We start from the raw sequence: 23,867 nt of genomic DNA, 5'->3' as shown, positions 1-23,867 counted from the left end.
GCGCGCACACACACACACACACACACACACACACACACACACACACACAGAGGCATACACACACTGTAATGGAAAACAATAGGCAGATCTTCCTCTGAAGGGTTTAGAGAGGCCACAGGTTTGACACAGGGCATGACCCCATAAGCAAACATGGAATCTCCCATTCACACTGCAATGCTGTGTTAACTGTTAGGAGCCTAATAATGTCATCAGACAGGAATCCATTCCACCATAACTGAGATACTGAGAGAGTTCCGTTACTATAACACAAACTGTTTTTGTTATCCTGCTTTTCTTTGATTCATATTTTAATTGCCTTTTTTTGGTGATTACTTGTAAAAGAAAATGCCTGTTGCATGCCTCCTGTGTAACACAGTGTGACCTTTGACCTGTCAATATGTGCTGCACAGGCTCCCTGTGTAAAGCTCCTCCTCCTCCTCCCTCTGCTGCTGTATCTTCCCATGTATCTGCAATGGGTGTCCCATTTCACTTGACCCCCAGCAAGGTATCGGTGGCTAATTTACCTTCCTGGTGTCACGGTGGTCCTTGCCTGTCAATAGACATAATCTCAAGACAGACATCACAACATTAGCCTCCACCTGAGTCCCCAAAGGCATCGTCCTGCCTGGCGGAGAACACAGACTCCATAGTGTTAGCATGGCTATCCATTACCACCTGATGCTGAAGTGAATGGGAGTGGGGAGGTCAAAGGGGACAAGGATTGTTTGGCTCTACTGTCTCTCCACAGGCGCCCATAGGGACACGGGTAATCGTGGCACCAAGAAATGGACAATAATGGCTCGAGGGTCTGTGTATTCTTTGTTGCTGAAAGGCTAACATGATACCTCCACTGCATGACGATCAACATATTCACCCCCCCCCCCCCCCCCTTAAGTCTCACACAATATGAAAACGAGGGATCAAATGCAGCTGTTGAGTGAGCTTTAATGAGATGTCATGAGGACAAGCAGGGAAGCGGTGGGTCAGTCCGTTCAGGGAGGTCACAGGCCTGTCAAAGCGCCAAGCGTCTCTGTTCTGATTTCATGCCAACTAAATAAAGAGCTATGTCTGTGTGTTCTGCCAGGGCTGCTGTAAATATACCATTATGTAAGGGGAATCAATTTCAGCTTTAGAAAAAGGAAACGCGGCTCAGACAGGACTTAAAGCACAGAGCTTGTAACACGTGTTGGCACAGTACTCGTAAAATGACGAGAGGCTGATAGAGATGTGTGAAGACAACTGCTACGTATGTATACATAATACTCATAAACCATCTACAATAAATGGTGTAAAACACATGTTAAAACACCAGAAGGTTGAATATTAAAAGCAAAAACTTGACAAATGTAAAAATAAATCATCAACAACACGGCTAAGAAACCACAATCATCCCGTTGAGCCTTTTTACTTGTGTGTTGACGAGCAGTAAAACTCCAAACATCTTCTTTGAGGTTTGTTAAAATGCCAAAATCCTTACGAGGGGAACCTTCCTGAGCTCTGACGGCTGCGGCGACGACTGACTAGGGGATTAATATGCCATTAAAATGTGGGGAGCGCTGAGTTTTGGCGAGGGCTGGCAGCTGTTGTCACTTGAACACTTGCACGCAATGCTTGGAGGCTGAAACATAGAAGCTTCTGGAAAGCTGCAGCACATACAGATCCAAGAGAAGAAAAAAAAAAACTCCCTCCTGCAGCAGTTAATGCACTTACAGCTTGGTATCATCGCTATATTGTCAGAGAATTTATGTTAAGTGTAACACCAGACACAGTTTAAACAGTTACTCCCTGTACGTGCTGTGTTTGACAGTGCGAGTGTTTGTATTAATCTGTGTGTGTGTGCATTCTGTGTGAAACATGTATGCATTCTTAGGGTTATGTAAACATAGCTCACTATGACTGATCACCAATGAGACTGTGAATGCAGGAGATTCATTGTTGTGCGCTGTGTGATCTCGTTTGCAATTAGAGATGCTACAGCACAGTAACAATCAGTGTTGGGGAGTAACGGATTACATGTAAAATACAAAATAGGAGATGATAATCAGAATACAGTTACATTGTTGAAATCAGTGGATTACGACGGTACTTTCATGTGTTTTTTCACTCTGCTGGATAAAACAAGTCACGTAAAAAATCTTTGTCTTCGTACAACAAAGATCCTGTTTACGGCAGATGTCTGACTCCTTATCGCTGGTCTCATTGTGTGGTCATTTATGTGTGTATGACGGTGAATAGTTGTTGGAGTGAGAGCTCTTACCGTCAATACAACATCTTTTAGCAAAGCTAAAGTTTTTGGTTCATGTCGGCAAACTGGACCGAAAGCTGCAGGAGACAGAGAGGACAGAGCAGCCGGACTGATGGAGGTCAGGGTCTGAGGATGAGGAGGAAGCGCTGCGTGCTTAATGCTTCTCAGTCACGATGCCGGTTCACTGTTAGCACTTGAATAAGTGAAGTAGTTAGCTGTTAGCTGCTAGCCAACTCCATCCAAAACGGAGGCTGATTAACATTTAAATACGAACGTGTCGCTTAATGTAGGTATTCAAACACTGTTTCTGTGTGTAAAATGACTTTTGGTTGTTTACAAATAGATTATTTTGTCATCATTCTGTTTTTTCTGTTTCTCTAAATAAAAGAACATTGATGCGATGCAGTCAGCTGTAACAATCTGGACATGTTTGGACATGACATCTTCTCCTTTGTAGTCAGCGGGGGCTGATCGCTGCATTCAGTCACTTAAAATGCAATTCAATGTGTGAGTAATCCAAGTATTCAGAATACGTTACTCTGACTGAGTAATGTAACGGAATACATTACAAATTACGTTTTAGGGCATGTAATCTGTATTCAGTAACTGAATACTTTTTAAAAGTATTCTTCCCAACACTGGTAACAATGTACTACAACACTGAATGAAGACGCAGCTTGAGCTTCCTGGTTCTTAAAGATGGGGGGCAGCATGAAACACAAAGTGCACTTGACAAAGGGCTGGTTGCGTCGCTCAGTAATACCTTCTAATATCACCTTTCAGCGCTGATGATGGCCTCGGGGTGGATGCACACCTGCACTCCCTACAGTCAAAATTGGCAGGTTGAGTCAGAATGGCCTTTGGGAAGCCCTTTGAACCTTTCAGACAGGGCTTCAGTAATGGGAGGCAGGGCGGCCTGAGAACCAAAGAGCAGTGCTCTTTATTCATTTCTTGTGGCAGCATTCATCAGCGTTTTCATTTGCTAGATTACTTTTGGAGATTGAAGGGTCTGTCATAGGGAAAGCGGAGATCAATCATCACCCTGTGTGAGCATTTCTCCACATTTTCTGTGAAAGATGAATAAATATGGACTGTAGTTCCCCAGCAGAAGTCTACGTGACGGCCGAGGTCGGAGCCTATGGTTAGCATCCAGCAAGATAAGCTTTTTTTTTTTTTCTTTTTGCTCGTCGCTGCAGCGCTGTCAGCGTTGCCGCTTCACATCCACGTTGTTTTCTTTGACAAAGCCAGCCAAAGAACTGTCGGCCCGAAAGGGCTGCAGCAGTGCAGAGAAAAGAGAGGAGGGGTCAAAGAAAAAGATTGGTGGTGATCTAAGTGGAGGGACAGAGAACTGCTGATGATGAGCTCGGCTCTATGTGCACGTTTTGCTGATGTAGTCGGGTCAGCTCTTCAGGTTCAGGCCTGAGCTGGGAGGGTAGATTACTTGGTTAGGTTTACCAAAAGATCATTATATGGATCCTACCTCATCCATAACATAATTCACTCCTGTGTGATTTCTGCCTATAACATATAAGAGAGGAATGCTGCCAAGTCCAACACCATGCTAGCCCAGACTTAACTCTGCTGTGGTAAACCCTGCAGCAGTGTGTGTGCTGTGGGTGAACAGAATCCAATCATAATTCAGTCATTACTTGCAGCCGTCTGCAGCCAGTTAATCACACAGATGTGTTGACTTCATCCAATAAAAACGAACTTTTCAGAGACTTCTGAATGTGAATGAGTTCGGATGTGCTTCTTATCATCATATACACAGGCTGGCTTTAGCTAGCAGTCAAATACATTCAAGAGTGACCCAGTTCAGGAAGTGGCTGGCTTTAATAACAGCAGAGTTAAGAAGATTGCTCAGGCCTCGTGGCCTCTGAGGCTTTTGCTTTTATTAAAAGAAAGTCTAATAAGCAAATAGAATTCATATTTATTTCTCATTTTATGTTTATTTCAGAAACTTTTGTTCTCTCTCTCTTCTGTCCTCACCTCCATCAACACTTCTTGAAATCTCATTTCTGCTCCAGCAGTCTGTGTGATACGGTATTTCTTCTCCCGTCTGTTGCTTCAGATTTTTTGCATGAGAACCTCTTTACTGGAATGGATTTACAGGCAGGCTGGGAGCTTCACTGCTGCTATCTGCCTCAAGCAGTCAAGCAAAGTGAAACCTGACCCAGGTATGAGAACGCTCTTTGACTAAGCATGATTTTCCTTCCTTTTGGCAAGATATTTTTTTACAGCTGTGTATCTAGTGCAGCTGGCCTGGGCGACATTTAAAGGACTCCAAATCATAAATATTTGTAGTATTAACTTGTTGTTAGAAGTACTTTAAGATTATTAAACAATAATAATCCCATCTGCAGCAAGCTTCTCCTCCATTTTCTCCTATACCAGTTTGATGAATCCTGCTCATTAGTGCAGTTAGCATAAATATGAGAGGTGATGCATTATCATTCAGTAGTTGTTGTGACGATGGAATCTACACCGAAGAGCCGAACCATCAGATAAACATCGCTGCCCCTTAAATGGAGGCTTCAAGCAAACTTTAGCATTTAGTATTGGAAATGTTTTGCCAGTAATGGTTAGAGTACACCAGTGAAGTGTATCTGCAGATGTGAGTATGTGCAGTATTGGAAGGGAAATAAGTAGTGCAAGCACCATTAACTGCTCATCTGTAATCACAGCTGCAATAAACAGAAGCTCTGAACTGTAACCTGTAAAACACTCAACATGATATACGGACATGAAGGAGACACTTGAGAGTAATTGAAAGTGCATCTGTAACTCTGCAGCTAAGAAGTCCTTTGCAGCTGAAACTAAAAGTCTGATAAAACCCTGCCGTCGTACTGACACACGATGCAAACGTGGTTATTTTGACTATGCAAAGAGACACACCTGGGTTGGAGTTAAGATCCATTGGCTGCAGACAAAGACGTGCCCCCTTCTCAGCTGAAGTTTGATGGAGCAAAAGCCACGCGCTCGCTGCTGACCGCCGGCCCCCAGGTGCCACTTCTTCATCTGTTCCTGTTCTGTGCCACAGATGATGGATTCATCTCCCTCTGTTTCTGCTGAAGAACTCTTCGCTGCACGTCTCACTCTCCTCCTCCTTACTTTGCTTGTCTTCCACCTCATATAACTCTTTTGCCTACAACTTCATTTTGCTCAGAGTGCCAAAGGCAGGTCAATGTGACACACCAATCAGAGGCAGTAAGGCGAGGTCATGGAAAAGGCGAGCCGGTCTGCCCTCTATGTGCAGCATTCTGTCAAAAGGAGCTGGAAAAGCAGACGAAGCATATTTCTGAGACACAAGTGAAGGACAGAGAGCGGAGAGTGAAACGGCGAGATCTGCTCTGCTCTGGAAGGAAGTGAGACGGGTGGGGTGGGGTGGGAGCTAGTGGTGGAGGGAGGTGGGGTGCATCGTAAATCAAGCAGCACTCCCCAAAGAGGGGACCTGTAAATCTGGTGAACGAAGAGTGGGCACTCAGCCAAATGACTCATCCACAGTGCTCTATAAATACTGCCGTGCAGGGTCGGCAAGGCCGCTGCTACTGGTGGCCAAGAAACCCTGAGACACTGGGGTTTCTCCCTCTGGAAGGAAGGGCTTTAATATCCTCCTTATCTGTTTTTTTTTCCAGGCTCAACCACATCACCGGCTTCCAGAGAGCGCTCCTTTAAACCTTTAGATTACATTGAAAACCTGTTGGATTTCACTTAGAGGAACAAAACAGCTTGTGGGAAGACATCTAAATATGTATCCAGAGACAAATCAGTTTACATACCACAGGTCTGGACATTCAAATCAAGGGTGCTCGTCAGACAAACAGTCCAAAAGGAAACGTAAGTCACTGGAGACCCAAATGAGGCTTCACCGACACCTGGCCAACCTGATACATGTGGGAGCAGAGGTTGTAGAGGGCTGGGGAGGGGGGTGATAGTGAACCTTGGAATGTGACATGTCACATACCGATCACCTCAATAAGGCTGTTATGCAAGCATCCTGTGCTGTTCCGCTCTACGGCCTGAGTGCATTTCCTCCAGACTCACACAGGAATAATGACGCACTGATACAAGACGGAGGAGGGAAGAGGAAGAAGAAGAACAACAATAGCAGCACAGCGTAGATGTGAATGAGGCGGATATGTTAAACAGCATACAGCATACAAACGGTATGCAGCTAATTGTTTGGATGTGCTGGATTCCCTTAGCTTTCCTGATTTTTGTCACGTCCCTTTGAAACAGCACAGCGACACATCTGACTAAGAGGTACACTCTTCATCGTTCATCCAGTTCCTGTACAGGCCTGGAGGGTTTGCAGCAGCAAACTTCTCCTCCTTTTTTTTTTTTTTTTTGTTACGTGCACTTATGACCATGGATGGGAACACATTCATGTTCACATGCTTGGAGGCAAAACCATTTTCACTCTCAAGCGCATCTTTTCATCAAATGACAGGAGAACAGGAACCGTGCTGTGCTGTCATCCTACATCTTATCTGTGTTGTTATTGCCGCTGTCTTTCCTCATTCAGTGGTCGATCAATCATGGTTTCATGAATGATGCTGTACATCACACTAAGTGGGCTCCTACAGGCTTCGTTTCTGTCACTAAAACACACAAACTCCACCTCGTGTTGTGATGGAGAAACATCATGTAAATGCTGATTAAACTGCAATAAAAGCATTGATCATTTTCATACGCAGGTCTCAAACACACTAAACAAAGAGTTCTGCTTTAATGAGCAGTGTGTTAAATAAAATCCCACACACTCGCTTCTCGGTGTGTTATGACTCAACAGCTTGTGGCTGCGGCTCTGACAGCGCCTCCTGTGGGGAACCTGGTCAATGACCTTTTTTTCTTAATCCACAAAACCACATGAAGTCAGGATTAGCCAGCTCCTATTCCTTCAACTGCCTGTGAGAGAGCAAAAAACGATGAGAAGCAGCAACAATTTCCACCAGAAGAGCAGAAAGTCTCCTCTCTCCCTGTCACAGGGTCCCACTCTGTGTGAATACACACACCTGATAACACCATCTGCAAATACAGTGGAGCTGACCCTGAATTCTTGTGACACTCAGTCAGGTCAGTCCAGCGTAATCCGGTCTGATTCCATCTGTGCACACTCTTTTCATGTTTGCGACACATATGTTATAATTCTGTGTAGTGTTGTACCTCATAGTTTTTGGATTATTTGACTTTTTGTTAGACTTTGAACGTTTGCACGTTCTGAATTCATACACATCAATATAGGATTTTTTAGCTTTCACTTTCTTGGGCATAAAATGATCCAGAATTCAGTAATAAAATAAAATAAAAACCTTCCTTTGATTGCCTCCAACCCAACTTTCTTCCTTTCCTTGGTAACTAGGCAGCAGCAGCCTTGCTGGCCTGCAAATAACTTTCAGGGGGTAAGTGTAACCAAACGGATCTGCACAGCCTCCTATTTTAAACTGACAGCACCCTTCTACACTGGCAATAGGACTATGAGCTACTACCACTGACTAGCTTCTGAGTTACGAGGAGCAACTTCCATAAAAAGGTTGTTTGTGCAGGAAAGACGGTGATAGATGTTTCGGCTGACATCCAGCTCAGGTTCGTGTCTGAATAACATGGGCCGAGTGTGTATTTACTTATTTAATTCTATGGATTGTTGGTGTCAAAACTGATCAAGTCTGTTGTAGAAAAAAAAATCTAATAAATAAAAGTTGTCTATAAGACACTTGAAGGACCAGCAGTCACTCAAAAATGCAGCTGACATGGTTGCTAGGCAACGGGCACAACAACTCATAACAGCTAGAGAACCAAACAGGAAGTCCTCAACAGGTCAGACCATCTTAAAGGGCAACTCCGCCCCCATTCTGTCCTCAAAACAAAATGCCAAAAACTGTCACTGAGCTGTTTCTGTCTTCAGACGACAGAAAGGTTGATGCATCTATAACACAGAAAACCAACCAGCCAATCAGGAAATTCAGATGCAGCCACCATGTTTCGACCTGTAGGGGGCGCTCACTGCACATATGTATAATGCTATAATGTAAAAAATTAAAATACATTGGTGCCCGCACAGGTCATGTCTTTTAACACTGCATCCTTCAAATGATGCCACTGCTGAGCAGAGCAGCTAGTCTGTTAGCATGCTAAGACTTTATAATATTAAAAGGTGGCAGCGGATAGTTTGAGCTGCTTTTACCACTATATAATAAGTCTAAGTTTTAATACATTGCATTTGGTCTCTTATTTAATAAGTATAAATATGTTTTCAGGAGCTGTGCCTCAGCAGCTCCAACATCCTGCTCCTCCCTGGGGAAAATGTCACTAATGAGGCAGTGGGTGGTTTTGAAAAATGTTGTTTTTCATGTTGGATGTTAGTAGGAAACTCTTCAGTAATTCAATTGTGGATGTCGAATATTACTGAGGAACATAAAGCCTGCATGAAAAAAAAAACACATCTGTGCAGCATTACTGAGACACGAAACACAGCTGTGCTTTCAAGTTTCCATCATAAATCCATCATTAAGATGCTCAAATGTTTTTGGAGCTCGCCTCATTTTTGTGGTCATGTGACCCAGTCCAGGGTCTCACCTTTGAGATGGCGGTGACCCTTATCTTTTTTTTTTTTTTTTTTTTTTTTTGAGCTTATCATTATTTCAAGATGTGTGGAGCCGGGCAGTAGGTTATTGACTGCGCATGCACACTGGGATGAATGTACACACATCGACTTGCACACACTCACATAGACATACACTGAAGAAGGTAGAGGGAGAGAGGGGGCGTTCAGTGTCTGACGGTTTGGAAAATGTCATATTAATAAGTGAAACCTTGGGAGAGAGATAGGACAGTAATCAGGCAGAGAGCTGGGAGGTGTATTGATGAACAGGGGCGACACTTTTCTATGCAAAATGAATCTTTCTTCATTATTTCACCACAGTAATCTACATAAAATCAATTTCACTGCTTTCCTCTTAATGCACACATTGAAAGTGTGGCTCATATTTCTCTTGGATTTATGACGCATTAGACGCTGTATGTGTGGGCACCATACAGCCAACTGATAATTAAATCAATATATCAGAACACATAGTCTCAGACACAAAGAGCTGCCTGTTTATGTCCCGTGGATTAACACATTTTTAAGACATGACAGTGAAGGGGACGCAGGATGCTGTAAGACGCAGAGCGCCGTGTGCCTGAACGTCACGTGCATAAAGTCCATCTCCAAAAAACTCGTCAATGACCCTTCACAGAGCTGCAGGTGAACATATATGTAAAACATGATATAGGTTTATTTATACTCAGTTGGTGGCCACACACACATTCACCCATGTACAGACAGTCCCAGACCTACAAGTTATCCATGACTAATGTGACATGAGGGGCCTGCTTGAAAACCACCTACGTGTATCGTGACACTGAAATGTCAGCACGGCAGATTAATACGCATTCTCAGTTACTCTGCTGAGGCTTCTCTACCTTAAGCACTGATGCCTATAGGATAATATTCTCCACCTGTCATGAGTCTGACAGTGAACAAGCTGAATTATTGTTTGTGTAATTAAAGACTCCCCATCCTACTGTTTCTTTTTTTTTTTAAATTAAATCCTTCCATCCGTCATTCAGTCATTAACATCAGGTGCAGTCCAGCCGGCTCCCTTAAAATGGCACATCTGTCTTCAGCCTCTAATAGCATTAGCCTGTCAGTCAGTCATTCCTATTTAATGGTCTTTTAATAAGAAGGCTGAGATACAGTTTTGGAGGGGGGATTAGGATGCTACACATTCCTGACGGATCACAGGAACTGGTCTGTTCCAGTCAGATGTTTTCATTAATAACGATTTAAAAGAAGAAAATTATTTATATATACTATTTTGCAATAAATGCAGCCATTATGACATTAATATGTGTCAAAGAGTACATCACTGAGTACAGTCCTTCAACTATGCTGCACATAAATCCTTTCAACCGGCATTGTAATCCCGCCCCAAATCCACATGATGGCACTACAGCTCTGATTTTGGTAGAAGCTCTAAAACGTTCTTCACTACAGCACCATGATTCCTCACACAGTACAGTATACAGTATGTAAACCTACATAACCCTCAGGTTTTCTTATAAATCAAGGGATGGTGACCTCTGGGGATGTGCGAGGGCCTGGACCTGAGCAGCTAACCTAACAGGAGAAAGTAAGAGAACCAGAGAGCCTGAAGGAAACAAGAGGGAACCTGCTGAAGTCAGAGCCAAAGCCCTGTGTTTATTGGAGCTCGGGGAAAGAGTGCGCTGTTTCTCCATTAAAAACGCAGCAGGGAGAGTCTGAGTGACATTTAGCAGCAGGTATTTATGCAGCTCAGACAGACCAAGTGAATGAAGAGCCAGAGTTTTTTTGCTATTGACATGCCCTGCATGTTGCCTGCATGGTTCGGAGGCCTGTCATGCTGTGCGGCGGTGTTATGATGATACCTGACATTCCTGAGAGGATTCAGTGACATCAGATAAAGCTGCATGGTGATCCTGAGAGGCGAGATTGTTCTGATATGAATTCCAGATACAGTCTGACAGCGCTTCCTGTCTGAGAAGCTTCAGTTTTGTAACAAAAAAACAGACACTGACTTGTTTGTGTTGTGATTCCTCGTCGTTTCGGCTCGGCCACATGTGTGCTTGCTCATGTTGTAACATGTCAGTGCAATGGAATACAATGCGGCTGCTGCTTAAACAAACGCCCCAGTGTGTCTCTGCTTGTTGAAAATAAAGACAAAAGCGTGATTCTAGTCTAAATATTGTTTCTTCGCTCACTCACTTGTGCAGGTCAGATGTGGAAACAGGAGGGGAGAGCCCTGCAGACAGCTCGGCACTGCAGACAGCTCGGCACAGGTGCTCTCTGAACTGTTTTTCAGACTTTTCACAAAGCACGGAATGCGTAAAACTTTCCCAAAAGGTTAAAAATAAAGAGCTGCTTGGTAATTGGAGTGCACAGTGTCCCGTCTTGTACAGATGTCCCAGCAATCACTGGATACTCAGCTCATGTTTAATCGCCATCACCGCCCTTACAAGACAACGGACATCTCTGTACAACTCTGACTCCCCCCCCCCCCCCCCCCCCCCTCTCCTCCCATCACTTCCTGTCTGTCTGTTGGCCAGAGACTGTGTTTCAAACTGCACGGCCACATTTAGACCAGTGGAATAAATGTGTTGTGTTTTCCTTTCATTTGCTCTCTTAGACCTCTTTATTGCTTTCCTCATAACAAGCCACGTTCTTGTTTTCCACCAGTATGAGTGAGCACGAAGCAGGAATGCCGAAACTCTCTGCAGACCCATTGAGTTCTAATTGAAAGGCCCATGTTGTGGACAAATGGGCAGTCACATTTTATTCCGCATGTTGTGATCTGCATGAGTAATTTTACGGCAGTTAGAAACGCAGCCTTTGATAGTTTGAACAAGAAATTGAAGGTCACTGGAGTGAGTTTCAAAGCCTGTGTGAAGCTCAGGAAAAGAGGCAACGTCCTGCTTTCACACACGTATTCTATCATCAGGCCTGTTGCATCGTGTCTCAACAATTAATCCTGAATATAAGTGTGAATATTGAATGTCTGACGGCCATGAAATAATCTCTGCAGGGAGCTGTTAATCCTCATCTGACAGGGGAACTGTTAGATAACCAACAACGCCGTTAGCAGGCAAAGATAAGAGCTTTTCAAGCTAACCTGAGACACACCTGAACTTAGTAATAATAATAATAATAATAATACATTTTATTTGTAATGCACTTTACATTTGCGAGCAAATCTCAAAGTGCTACATAAAATCAGCAAGGCAACAGTGTACACTAGTCATTAAAATTAGCAAGGCAACATTATAAAACTAATCAATAGATAGGGGTTAAAAGAACAAAAGAAGAAACGCAGAAAGAAAACCAACATAAAAACCAACATAAAACTGTCCTAGCTGGAATAGGCTTCCAGGAAAAGGAAGGTCTTTAAGCCTTTTTTAAAAGCATCCACCGTTTGTGGAGCTCTAAGGTAGTCTGGCAGAGCGTTCCACAGACGGGGAGCAGCAGCCGCAAAGGCCCTGTCGCCCATACTTTTTAAAAGAGTTCTGGGTGGCTGCAATCTGTGACTGTTGCCTGACCGGGTTCTATTGTTTGTGTGTGAAGTGAGGAGTTCCCTGAGATAATCTGGGGCATTAGCGTGGAGACAGAGGTGAGTGTGAAGGAGGAGTTTGTACTTTATACGGGAGCGGATGGGGAGCCAATGGAGTGTGTGCAGAACGGGGGTAATGTGTTCATGTTTTCGCACCCTCATCAGGATCCTGGCAGCGCTGTTTTGTACATACTGTAGCTTTTGTAAGCTCTCGCCAGGAATCCCGATGAGGAGTGCGTTGCAGTAGTCCAGCCTGGAGGAGACAAAGGCATGGACAAGCCTCTCTGCAGCTCGGTGTGAAAGGGATGGGCGGAGTGTAGCGATATTACGGAGGTGGAAGAAGGAGGTTTTGCATATTTGATTAATATGAGTTTCAAAGGTGAGCTGGGGATCAAATTTGACTCCCAGGTTTGTGACAGAGGGGCTGAGGGGGATGTAGTGGCCACAGACTGATATGGAGGTGATGGGGGAGGATCGGAGTTGATGGGAGGTGCCGATTTGAATGGCTGAGGTTTTGGAGCTATTCAGCTGCAGGAAGTTTTGACTCATCCACCCCTTTATCTCCTCCAGGCAGGAAGAGAGGCGTGTGATGTTGGCAGATGGGGTGGAGGGGGTGACCTTAATGTACAGCTGTGTGTCATCAGCATAGCAGTGGAATGAGATTCCATGCCTGCTGATGACACGTCCAAGGGGGAGCATGTATATGGTGAAGAGGGTCGGACCGAGCACTGAGCCCTGGGGGACCCCACTGGTCTTAATGTGGGGCCGGGATGTTGCATCCCCCAGGGCTACAAACTCAGTCCGCCCTGTGAGGTATGATTGAAACCAGTTGAGAGTTGTGTTATTGAGTCCAATGTAATGCTGGAGACGGTGGAGGAGGATGTGGTGATCAACAGTGTCAAATGCAGCAGTGAGGTCGAGAAGGATGAGAAGAGATGGGTGTCCAGAGTCAGAGGCCATTAACAGATCATTAATGATTCTGATGAGTGCAGTTTCTGTGCTATGTGCTGTTCGAAAACCAGATTGGAATTTTTTATATAAATTTTGTGTCTTGAGGTGATTATGTAATTGAGCAGAGACAGCTTTTTCTAGTATTTTGGAAACGAATGGGAGGTTGGAGATTGGTCTGTAGTTGGAAAGAACCTCTGGGTCTAGAGTGGGTTTTTTGAGGTGAGGCCTGATAAGAGCAGTTTTAAGGGATGGTGGGACATGGCCAGTTTGAAGGGAGAGGTTGATGATCATTGTAATAAGCGGGCTAATAGAGTGGTGGTGAGTTTTGAGGAGGGAAGAGGGGATGGGGTCTAGTGGGCATGTAGAGGGTTTTGATTTTAGGATGATACTTTCGACCTCCTGCTGCATGGTGGGGGAGAAATGTGATAGGTGCTGTGGTGTGACTGTAGTGGGAATGTGGTCCGTTGTGATGATGGTGTTAGAGGATGATAGGGAAGAGCAAATGTTGTCAATCTTGTGTGTGAAGAAATCTAGAAACTTATTGCAGTGTTCTACAGTGTGATTGTTGTGTAGGGGGGTGTGTGGTTTAAGAAGGTGGCTGATAGTTGAGAATAGTTGTTTGGAGTTTCCAGGGTTATTGTTAATGAGTTTGGAATAGTGGTCCTGTCTAGCCTTGGTGAGTGCCTTTGAGTATGTTTTTTGGTGGTCCCGGTAGGCCAGTTTATGTACCATGAGCCCTGAGGTTTTAAAAGCACGTTCCAGTCTTCATCTGTCTTTGAGGCCCTGTTCACACTGGAGAAAGTCATTCCAGCTAGATAAGGATTGAGCCCAGACAGCCTTTAAACTGGATGCGTTCAGACCTATTTTCAAATCTGGTTAGCACACACTCAATCCGGCTTCATCCAGCATGTTTGCGGTCCTCCAAACCACTAGGTGGCACCTCGTAATATACAGAGTCCGTTCACGCCACGGTAGGACTGCATGTGCGCATGCGTCATGCGTTTTTTTTGTCCCGTGTTGCGCCCCGTGAACCGGAAGGCACATCACTACCCGGAAGTAGCATGTCGCTAACTGGAAGTAGCATGTCGCTAACTGGAAGTAGCATGTCGCTAGCCGGATTCGCTCGCCACATTTGCGTTCACACCTGAGCCACATTTGAGCCAGCTGTATCCAGTTTGATTTCAATCCGGCTAGATCCACCCACGAGAGGATTGATCTGGATGCGGCCAAATCCTGCTTAAGCCACATTTTTTCCCCCAGTGTGAACGGGGTATTATTGACCTTTTACTAAAAAAAAGCTGGTACCACTATCTGCTGGGTCACTTGTTTGTGTCCACTGTAGGAGCTTCAGGCTCACAACATGTGAGAAGATGCCTTAGTTTCCCCTGAGAGAAGCTCGATTGGATGCACACAGCAGGGAAAAAACATTCAAGACAAATAAAGTGGCTGTTGCACACATCCGGTGTTTTCTACAGGGCTTTGATGGACTCTGCTTCTGTATCTTTTACCAGTGTGTGTGTCTGTGTGTGTGTGTTGGTGTTTTTGTTTCCTCTGCTGCCCAGTCAACGTCACCACCATCATTAAACACTGACGTGATTCGATTCCTTTAATGTTCTCCTACCTGGAATGACCTCGAAAAGAAATTTCCCTCCTTCATCGCCGCTGGTCGGATGTTCTGTAACTTTGTTTCCGGGTAAAAAAATGGATCCCTGTGGACGATAAAGAACAGACTGATCAGTGAAGATTCACGCCCGCTAAATGTCGTCTTCTTCAGCTTCCCAGCTGTGCAACAGCAGCTCTCACTGAGCTCAGTATTAACATCTCTTCCAGCTCTTGAAACAGTGTCTGAATGATGGAACGGAGCATTATGGAGGAGGATCACCATCTCTCTGCCTCAGCTCGCCTCTGTGACACTGAAGGCCAGAGACGTGTCTGCTTTAAACAGTGGGAGCATCAACATGTCCTTAAAATTCTCTCTCTTATCGCTTTACCTCATAAAATATGATGATTATTACAGTAAAATAATCTTCACAGATATCTTGATTACCAGCTCGGACCTTGGTGCCACATCTGAGAGCCATTAGAGTGACCTCTGTCTGCGTTAATGCTAATGTGGACAAGATGTGCATATAGGGGACAAGTATTAAGGACATTAAGAGGATCTGAGAAAGGAGCTGGTTTCCTTCCTGCTGAGAGACACAGAGAGCTCTTTAATGAGGCATAACTGTGACAATCAGGAAGTGGAAACCCTACCTGAGGCCCCCAGATGATGTGCTTTAAAGAGGGCTGTAAAGATGGGACAGACGTGTGGATGAGGGGGAGGAGGGTGAGGAGGAGGGGGAGGCTCCATTTGATGTGGTTGTCAGAAAGAGGATCTGCTCTGCTTCAATATCACAGGATTCAAACCACCTTTAAGAACGTTTCTTCATTGATCTTTCCATCACACACACTGTGTATTGATTGCAGGGGAGCAGGAGGTGAATGTGTGCATGTCAGAGACTGGCTTTAGGAATGTTTACGTCTTAAAAAAAAGAAGAAAAAGGGCCTGTGTAGTCCGTCCATACTGTAAAACCACAGCACCGCAGATATTCCTCTCCTCTGTTTTAAGCTACAGCCACACTTTCCATACATCCTCCTTGGTGGCCTGTTGTTTGCTGCAGACAAACCCAACCGCAACCAGAGCGATATTTACCCAGCAAAGAGTACATTAGAGCGGCCCAACCCAATGGGATCATGGGGAAAAGAACCAAAAACACAGCCTATTCTGGGTTGTTTTCTGCATTTTTTTTTTTTACATTGTTGTTAAGTAGGATGAGGTCATTTTTGGAAATGGGGTAATGACACAAACCCAATTATCTTTTATTTTCAAACAAAAAGGGGAGACAAGAGGCTCAGAGAAATCTGTCTGAGACCAGCGACAGCAGGAGGCTCAGACTTGTAAGCAGCAGATCAGCCTGTCAGCGGGTTGTTTCTAAGGCTGCGTCCAACAGTATGCTCCAAATCGAATCAAATGTGGTTTGTTTTTCTTAAACTGCAAACAAACTCCAGACTACTGACTGTGATTCTGTCTCATTTAACGGCAGAGCAGCCTGCACACACTGCAGCAATTAAATCCACCTGTGAGGTCGCTTTTGGTCAACGCTTGTGTGAGTGAGCCACATTTTTCTGGATTATATTGACAGTTGTGCCCTCCAGGTTTCAGATGTTCCATCAATTACCCGCTGGCTTAGAAAGACTCAATAAGAGGAAGACATTGTGGAATTAGCTTCGTCAATGACAGCCTTATCCACAGATTTTCACCAGGCTGATTACTTTTTTTTTTCAATGTACTAGGGGGAAATAATAACAAACTGCCCCTAATGTGATGTGATTTTGTTATGGTTTGACAATTTAGTTTCTGTTGTATTTCCTGTTTGTGTGTTTGCATCATTGCGTGCACCTGTGTCTTGTTCCCTGTGCTGCCTTACATATTAATATTATATATATATATATATATATATTTCCTTGTATATCATCCTATCATGTTTATGACTTGTTTTTATTATTTTATTATTATTAATATTATTATTATTATTATTACATTAATACTAAAGGCGTAGTAACCACTCCCCTCCTGCAGGGGGCGCCTGAGAGCTGGTTGCTTCCTCTCTGCCCTAAATACGCTCATAATTTGGAAAGTTCGTTTACTTGGTTGTTTCTCAGAATATTTCTCTAATGTATGTGTCTGTCTGTTATAATTGTTAGTGTTGGTTAGAGTGTTTAATCAAAGTGTGCACATGCTCTGGAGTTCAGTTTAAGTCAAGCGCCTTCATTACTTGTGGAGAAATGAAGCAAATATTCTGATGACGGATAAGCTAGCTGTTAGCATGCTAACCAAACGTTTACATCCAGGTGAGCGTAGCTAATGGTGCAGAGTACAGTACATATTCTCTTCTACTCTTGAAGTTCTGGTGCACTTAGTGTGGATGTTTTGCAAGATAACTGCACACATGTATGATTGTATGTTATTGTTATATGTTATTATGCTACATCAGTAAATAGTCACACAATAGTCATCTTTCCAGGAGTTTTAACAGCACTTCCCACATGCTACATGCTAATTTAAGAGACAGTGATTGTAGCCTGTGTCATTTCATAGAAATAAGGCAGCATCACTGTGTTGGTTTTGATAATAATGACAGGAAAAAGGAAATAAATCTATGAATACTGACATTACAGTAAAATTGCTAGCCCAAAAATTGCCCTCTTTAGGATGTAAGATAACTGGGATGGTAATTGGTGGTTTAAGCAATAATCTCAGTTTGTTTAATAATAATCTGGTCCGAAAAACAAATGATGAGTAATGTGGACCTGTTACGAAAAGCAGAGGAGAGGAAACTGATCACAGATTGCAAACAGATACATGATAAACACTTTAGTCAATTTACCACAAGTTATCTGTGTAACAGGAAATTTAAGGGCTCATTAAACCTGGCCTCATCGATCACTCGTCTTTTTATCCATTAATTACTGCTCTCAGCCTGGGTGACCTTTCAGACACAGTAAGTCACAGCAGGTGATGTGGACATATTACATTTTTTATGCTAATCTGGACTGTGTTATTATCCCTTCTCTGTTCAAGCATTTATTTTTTTTTTTTACCTGTACAACCTGTAAGACTCGTTTTTTCTTACCACGGTTGATCCTGATTTGAATGCTCCTCTGTGTTTACTCATCCAAAGAAATATTATATTAATTCCAGTAATAAAACAGGTTGCTCTGTTTCTGTGCCACATGGTCACAGTAAAAATCTTAGTAAATCCACAGCTGTGACAACAGGATCATCATTAAAATACTAATAATCTCATTAACTGAAAAAGGGTGGAAAAATATATTTATATATTTAAAAACAGATCACAAAAAAAGCAGAATAACTCAACACCCTGTATGAGTTGTTGATAAAAACAGTGGCGTTGAAATGCCAGATCATTTTAAAAGCTCAGTATCTCAGATTTTTGTGCCAGTTCTTGGTATTTAAACCCACTTTTATGTTATGCTAGAATTCAGAAAAATGAGGAGATATATAATCAAATACTTTTTCGGCTTAATCTATAGAGAACTTAAGCTACATATACCCCACCAAGTATGTAGTGTATGTTCTGCATAAACCAGTACCAGTTGTGCAAAACAGTTACAGTATCTTTATCAAAACCACAGCAAAAGCTGTTTTGTAAACGGATATGAAATGGGACTTTATGTATGGTTTTAAATTACTGCAAAATCATACAAAAGCATATTAATTAAAGTGCCGAGTCCTTTTGACAGATTAAAGAGATATTTGTATCACAGTCCCCAGAATAACTCAGTGATAAATGTTTTCCTCTGCAGTGCTCAAACTCTTTACTTAACCTTATTAAATAAGTAATGTCTTTTTGCAACCTTATTAAAGTCAGAGCACTCTGTCGACTTTATGTGCTTTATGGATTTGTCTTCTTCTAATTCCTAAAAATACACTCACATTGTAAGGACACACTGCTGGCCGGACTGAATACTGATGCTGATTTGAGGTTGTACTTGAGGCAAAATGTGATTGTGGAGGTGTTTTGCATGAAGTAAAAACACACCTATAGCAGTATGTTTTTACAGATGACCACATGGATCCTGTGAAATCAGCTTTAGCACAGTCAGCTGAACTCTCAGTTCCTTTAAATAAAACAAGAACACAGCTGCAGGAGACAACACTACTTTGGTTTGCAAAGTATACAAATATACCGTCACACAGGCAGGAGGCGTGTTTCTGCTACTCCAACATTTTCGAATGAAGTGAGACTGCATCTCCAGTCTAAACAAGATGTTGTCAGAACATTTGGACAAACTTTGTGCTTATTGACAAGCAATATAGCTAATGAAATGACAACGTTTCAGTCAGGTCTGTAGCTCAGATTCCATCTTAAATCCTGGTTGAGTTTTGATGGGATTCGGCACATCCTACAGCCCCTGCAGCAGCTGCATGCGCTCTTGTTTTTCTTGTAAGGAAATACTCTCTGTACAAAAAAAACCCTGCACCTGCACATACCTAAAATTCATAGTGCCCCCCATTACCACCTCAGCTACTGCAGACAGAGACAGGACTTAGAAAACAGAGCATGCAGGAACCTGTTGCAGGTCCAGTGAGAGTTAATTGACTTTTCCATCCATCAGGCAATGCGGAGTCTATTAGACATGCAGTCACTGTACAGGAGCCGAAGAAAACAGTCTCGATACTTAGTGTACACTCTAGGAATGCTGAAAGCCAGGACTGTCTTCAGTTAAAAGTTGTAGTTCTCTCGCGGAGGCATTGCTTAAATACGCTGCGTTAAATTGTGCACTTACAATGTTCTGCGTCCCGCTGGATCTTTGACACTTTATATAAAGCTTTCATTCTTTAATGATGGCACCATAAAAAGTGTATTTGTCATTGTCAAAACTGACAAAATGTCAGTATTTTATCAAAACTGCAGTAGACAGAGGCAGTTCCTCAGAATGACTAATTACAGAATCGCAGTGGCATTTTATTTACTCCTGTTAAATGCCAAGGTCGAACTCCTCCCGGCTAAAGCAGAGAAAACAGAGGACTTTCAGTTCACTATCGCGCTGTTGCATTATTGATTTTTATGTAATTTCAGATTAAATTCAGCGACTTTTCATTTTGAGTTCAGATGTGGCCATGAATATTAATTAACAAACTTCTAAGACTCTCTGTGGCTAGAATCATAACATCCACATTCAATTCTAATATAGTTTCTTCATACATGCAATTACTTCTGTGTATTCATTGACAATTCTCTTGTTCATTCATCATGTTACCTCCTTTACTTCACTGGCATACAGATAAGAAGCTAAGTGGTTTGAATTACAATAATTGTACCATTTCGCCCACCGCGTGAATGCGTGTCTTTGTTTATGGCTCCGCCAGATGAAATCTGAGCGTGTGTACATGTAAGAATGTGAGTGAGTACATGCATGCATCTCCATGGACGAGTGAGGGCAGGCAGATGGCATGTTGACGTTAAGCCTACACGTGCTGTACCCTACGCACGCTTTTTGGTGACCCTTCACCTCCATCTGACTCCCATTCCACAGATTCCAGACGTGGCTCTGAGAGGTTTGGCCCAAGTGCATGGGACACAACATGGTGGGCTGCACTGACAGTACTAATAATATGTTTTTTCAGGTGATATTATTGACAGACATCAGAGGTTCTTTGACTGGCAGCATTTGTAAACAAAGCTTTAAAGTCAGAGCTAGATTTGCAAGCAGTGTTAAATAGTTCCAGACAAATAAGATGTGTAGGATATGGCAATATTATTCAGATTTAAGAAGAAGTAATGCACAAGGATGATACAGAGATGCATGCCCAAAAGAAAGACGCTGATTGGATGATGATGCATGCCTACAGTTAAGCAGTATTGACGACCACATCTGAACATAGTGTTTTTGAGAAAGGCATCTTACATTAAACTGACTACGTACAGCTTCAAACAGGAATATTAGTGGATTAGTAATGTTTATGTTCATTAGCCATATTAACAGATGGGCTTATTTTTGGGGATAATAGTTAAAACTGGAGTATTTGTGGAGGCTTTGCAGACCTGACACCCCACCCTGACCTCCTCTCCGAGACACAAGATAAGGTTTATTATTTCTGGGATGATACATATTAGTTAAGTGTTTATTTAAACACTGAGCGTCATAGATATATTAAGCAAGAAAGAGGTTAAATATGTGACTATTCTGCTTAATCAGTGTGGCGCCTGTGTTTCTACGGGCTACAGCACAGTGCAGATGTTGTTGCTCCCAGTGAGAAGGCAGCAATTAGGCAAATGTGACAGGTAACAAATGGAGACTTCACAGCACGTGAGAGGATTAATTAATAGCAGATCTAAATATGGCTTTGCTCCTCTGTGATATGTGGTACATGGAATGGAGATAACAGTCTAAGTTAGGAGATGTATTTGTGCTGTTTGTGTGTGACTGTGTTTGCCCTTATGTCAAACATCAGTATTAGAGGCCAGGAACAATAACCCTCTGTCTCCTCTTTGTTCTACTTGTGTTCCTCTTTTGTGGATGCTGGGAGCTCTAGATTACTTATCTTGGTTTCTGTTCTTCTTCTCTGTACTATATGGAGTTCTTGTATTTTTGCTCTCCCATGTTCCTCTGCTTTGGGGGTCATGGAAATTTTAGGACTTTGATCACACTCCTGTGTGTCTGACCTAGTTTCATTGAAATTTCCCATTCACTGCAGAAAAAAGGCAGCAGATTTAGGTATCTGAAATGTATTATGGCTTTGTTTCAGAAGTAGGGCAGGAATGGAAAAGTTGTGAAACACAGATGAGTGGATGGTTCCTCAGGTAGCTGAACTGGAGGGACATTAATGAATGACTTTCCTGGGTAGGTAAATATAAACAAGATATTTCAGGAAAAGAAATTACTTCCTGTCATTTTCTGTGAATTATTATTAAGAACTGCTGCACAGCATTTGCATTGGAGCATTCACAGCGCCTAGAACACCATATTTAACTACACTGCTTAAGAACCAGGGCTTCCCAGAAATAGCTGTGAAGAATATCTCCTCTCCCTGATTCTGGCCAGTGGCCCACCTTCAGGTCTGGAGCTTTAACCTTCACAGACTTCTGCTGCTGATGTGGCTGGGGTTTGGCTTCGCTCAGCTCTCTGGGAAATCAGCCAGACAAAGAAGTGTGGGTAGATGAGCAGAATAAAGATTTCAGTTGTGCTCAAGTGTTCAAGTTTCCCCTGGAAAAAGAAGATTTTGTTTGGGTGGAATAGATATTAGAAAAGGATGTGGTCCTCTGTGTATTTGTGCAGACAAAGAACGAAGCTTCTGGTGAGAAACAACGGCCTTCTGCTAGTACAAATACACACCATGATTAGTAACTGAACAAGAGGCCTGCTGACAAAAGTTAAAATATGAAAAACAGAATGGAAGCTACTAAATTCTCTTACATTGTGACTTTTTGCTACGCTAAGTTGAAATGGTTTTTGGTTGATCATTATGATCAAGTAATGTTTACAGAAGTAGACATGCTAACACGCTAGCAGCACGCCTTACAACTGAAAAGTACCACTGTAGTGTCTTGTGTACGTGAAGCAAATTCTGGTGGCACGAACCACATAGAAAGCAGAGAGCGCATGTTTCATCCAACCGATCGTCACTTTGGTTGCTTATCAACATAGGTTTCATAGTGTAGTGGTCATCACGTCTGCTTTACACGCAGAAGGTCCTGGGTTCAATCCCCAGTGGAACCAATGGGCAACCTTTATCTAATGCAATTTCCCCATTGTGGGACAAATAAATCTTAATCTTAAAGATTTCTATTCTGTGTCAAATTGTACTTTCATGTACTGAGAGTCCTTTTGACGTTCTCATCTGTATGTTTAATACCACTAATAATCTGTGCTTGGGCATGCTTGTAATTCAGTTCTAAAAAATGGATCCCAGAACAGCCCTGGAAACAGAAATGAGTTTAAATTTATCTTCATCCCAGATGTCAGTTCAGCTGCAGTTTGTTAAATGCACCATGTGGCGCCTTATTAAACTAAACTTGTGGAATTAATTATTTATCCCCAACTTTCTACATTTTTTTTTCTGATATCTGCTCTGTAATGAGAATCCAGCTTCTGTGTCAGTGTGTGGCTGCTTCTTTGTTCAGTCTACACATGCTCAGAGAAAAAGGCTGCCTGGTTACAGTAACGTTAGAGACGGCCTTATTGTCTGCATTACTCATAGTCTGCTCTTTTTTTTAGGGTAGCTTTGTGTGTTAGCTTCAGTGAAAACAAGCTCACAAGAGTTTGAACAAGACCTGTATTATTATTATTATTTAATTGTGTGCCAGATCTGCTATTAGTATTTTTGCAGGAAGCATCTTTGCTGCATCCTAGATTTAGGCCCCGTTCACACTGGAGAAAGTCATTCCAGCTAGAGTAGGATTGAGCCCAGACAGCCTTTAAACTGGATGCGTTCAGACCTATTTTCAAATCTGGCTAGCACACACTTGTGTCCGCACTCAATCCGGCTTCATCCAGCATGTTTGCTGTCCTCCAAACCACTAGGTGGCGCCTCGTAATATACAGAGTCCGTTCACACCGCGGTAGGACCGTGTGTGCACATGCGTCGTGCGTTTTTTTGTCCCGTGTCACGCCCCGTGAACAGGAAGTCGCACATCGCTAACCGGAAGTAGCATGTCACTAGCCGGATTCGCTCGCCACATTTGCGTTCACACCTGAGCCACATTTGAGCCAATCCTAGATCCACCCACGAGAGGTGGATCTAGCCGGATTGAAATCAAACTGGATACAGCCGGATTCGAGGTGTTCACACTCAGAAAAAAACACATCTGGATTGATCTGGATGCGGCCGAATCCTGCTTTAGCCACATTTTTTCCCCCAGTGTGAACGGGGTATTAGCCACTCTGGCTGTGTAAGACCCAGATGTACTGTAGATGTACTTAGATGTACTGTACATGGTCAATGTCTGTAAATTCTTCTCAGTTAACTTGGAATGACATCC

General features: G+C 42.9%; 1 protein-coding gene and 1 non-coding gene across 5 annotated transcripts in view; one reads left to right on the top strand and one right to left on the bottom strand.

Annotated features, from left to right (window-relative positions):
- arhgap24 (Rho GTPase activating protein 24) overlaps window positions 1–23,867 on the bottom strand; it is a 47,301-nt gene that overhangs the window by 15,207 nt on the left and 8,227 nt on the right. For 3 of the 4 annotated variants that reach the window (XM_028418287.1, XM_028418285.1, XM_028418288.1), the window contains one exon: window positions 14,942–15,029. Coding sequence is in view for 2 of the 4 variants with exons in the window: in XM_028418285.1 (XP_028274086.1) it covers window positions 14,942–15,029 (88 nt within the window). In the remaining 2 variants the exon portion in view is untranslated. Of the gene's footprint in view, window positions 1–5,140; window positions 5,556–14,941; window positions 15,030–23,867 lie in introns of those variants that run through there. The other variant, XM_028418286.1, reaches the window with a different exon arrangement.
- Window positions 22,533–22,605, top strand: trnav-uac (transfer RNA valine (anticodon UAC)). Its single transcript has one exon. It is a non-coding gene; the product is annotated as a tRNA-Val (tRNA).

Source organism: Parambassis ranga, chromosome 12 (genome assembly GCF_900634625.1).
Source record: "Parambassis ranga chromosome 12, fParRan2.1, whole genome shotgun sequence".
Taxonomy (NCBI): domain Eukaryota; kingdom Metazoa; phylum Chordata; class Actinopteri; family Ambassidae; genus Parambassis; species Parambassis ranga.
This window is presented reverse-complemented; position numbering and strand designations above follow the sequence as displayed.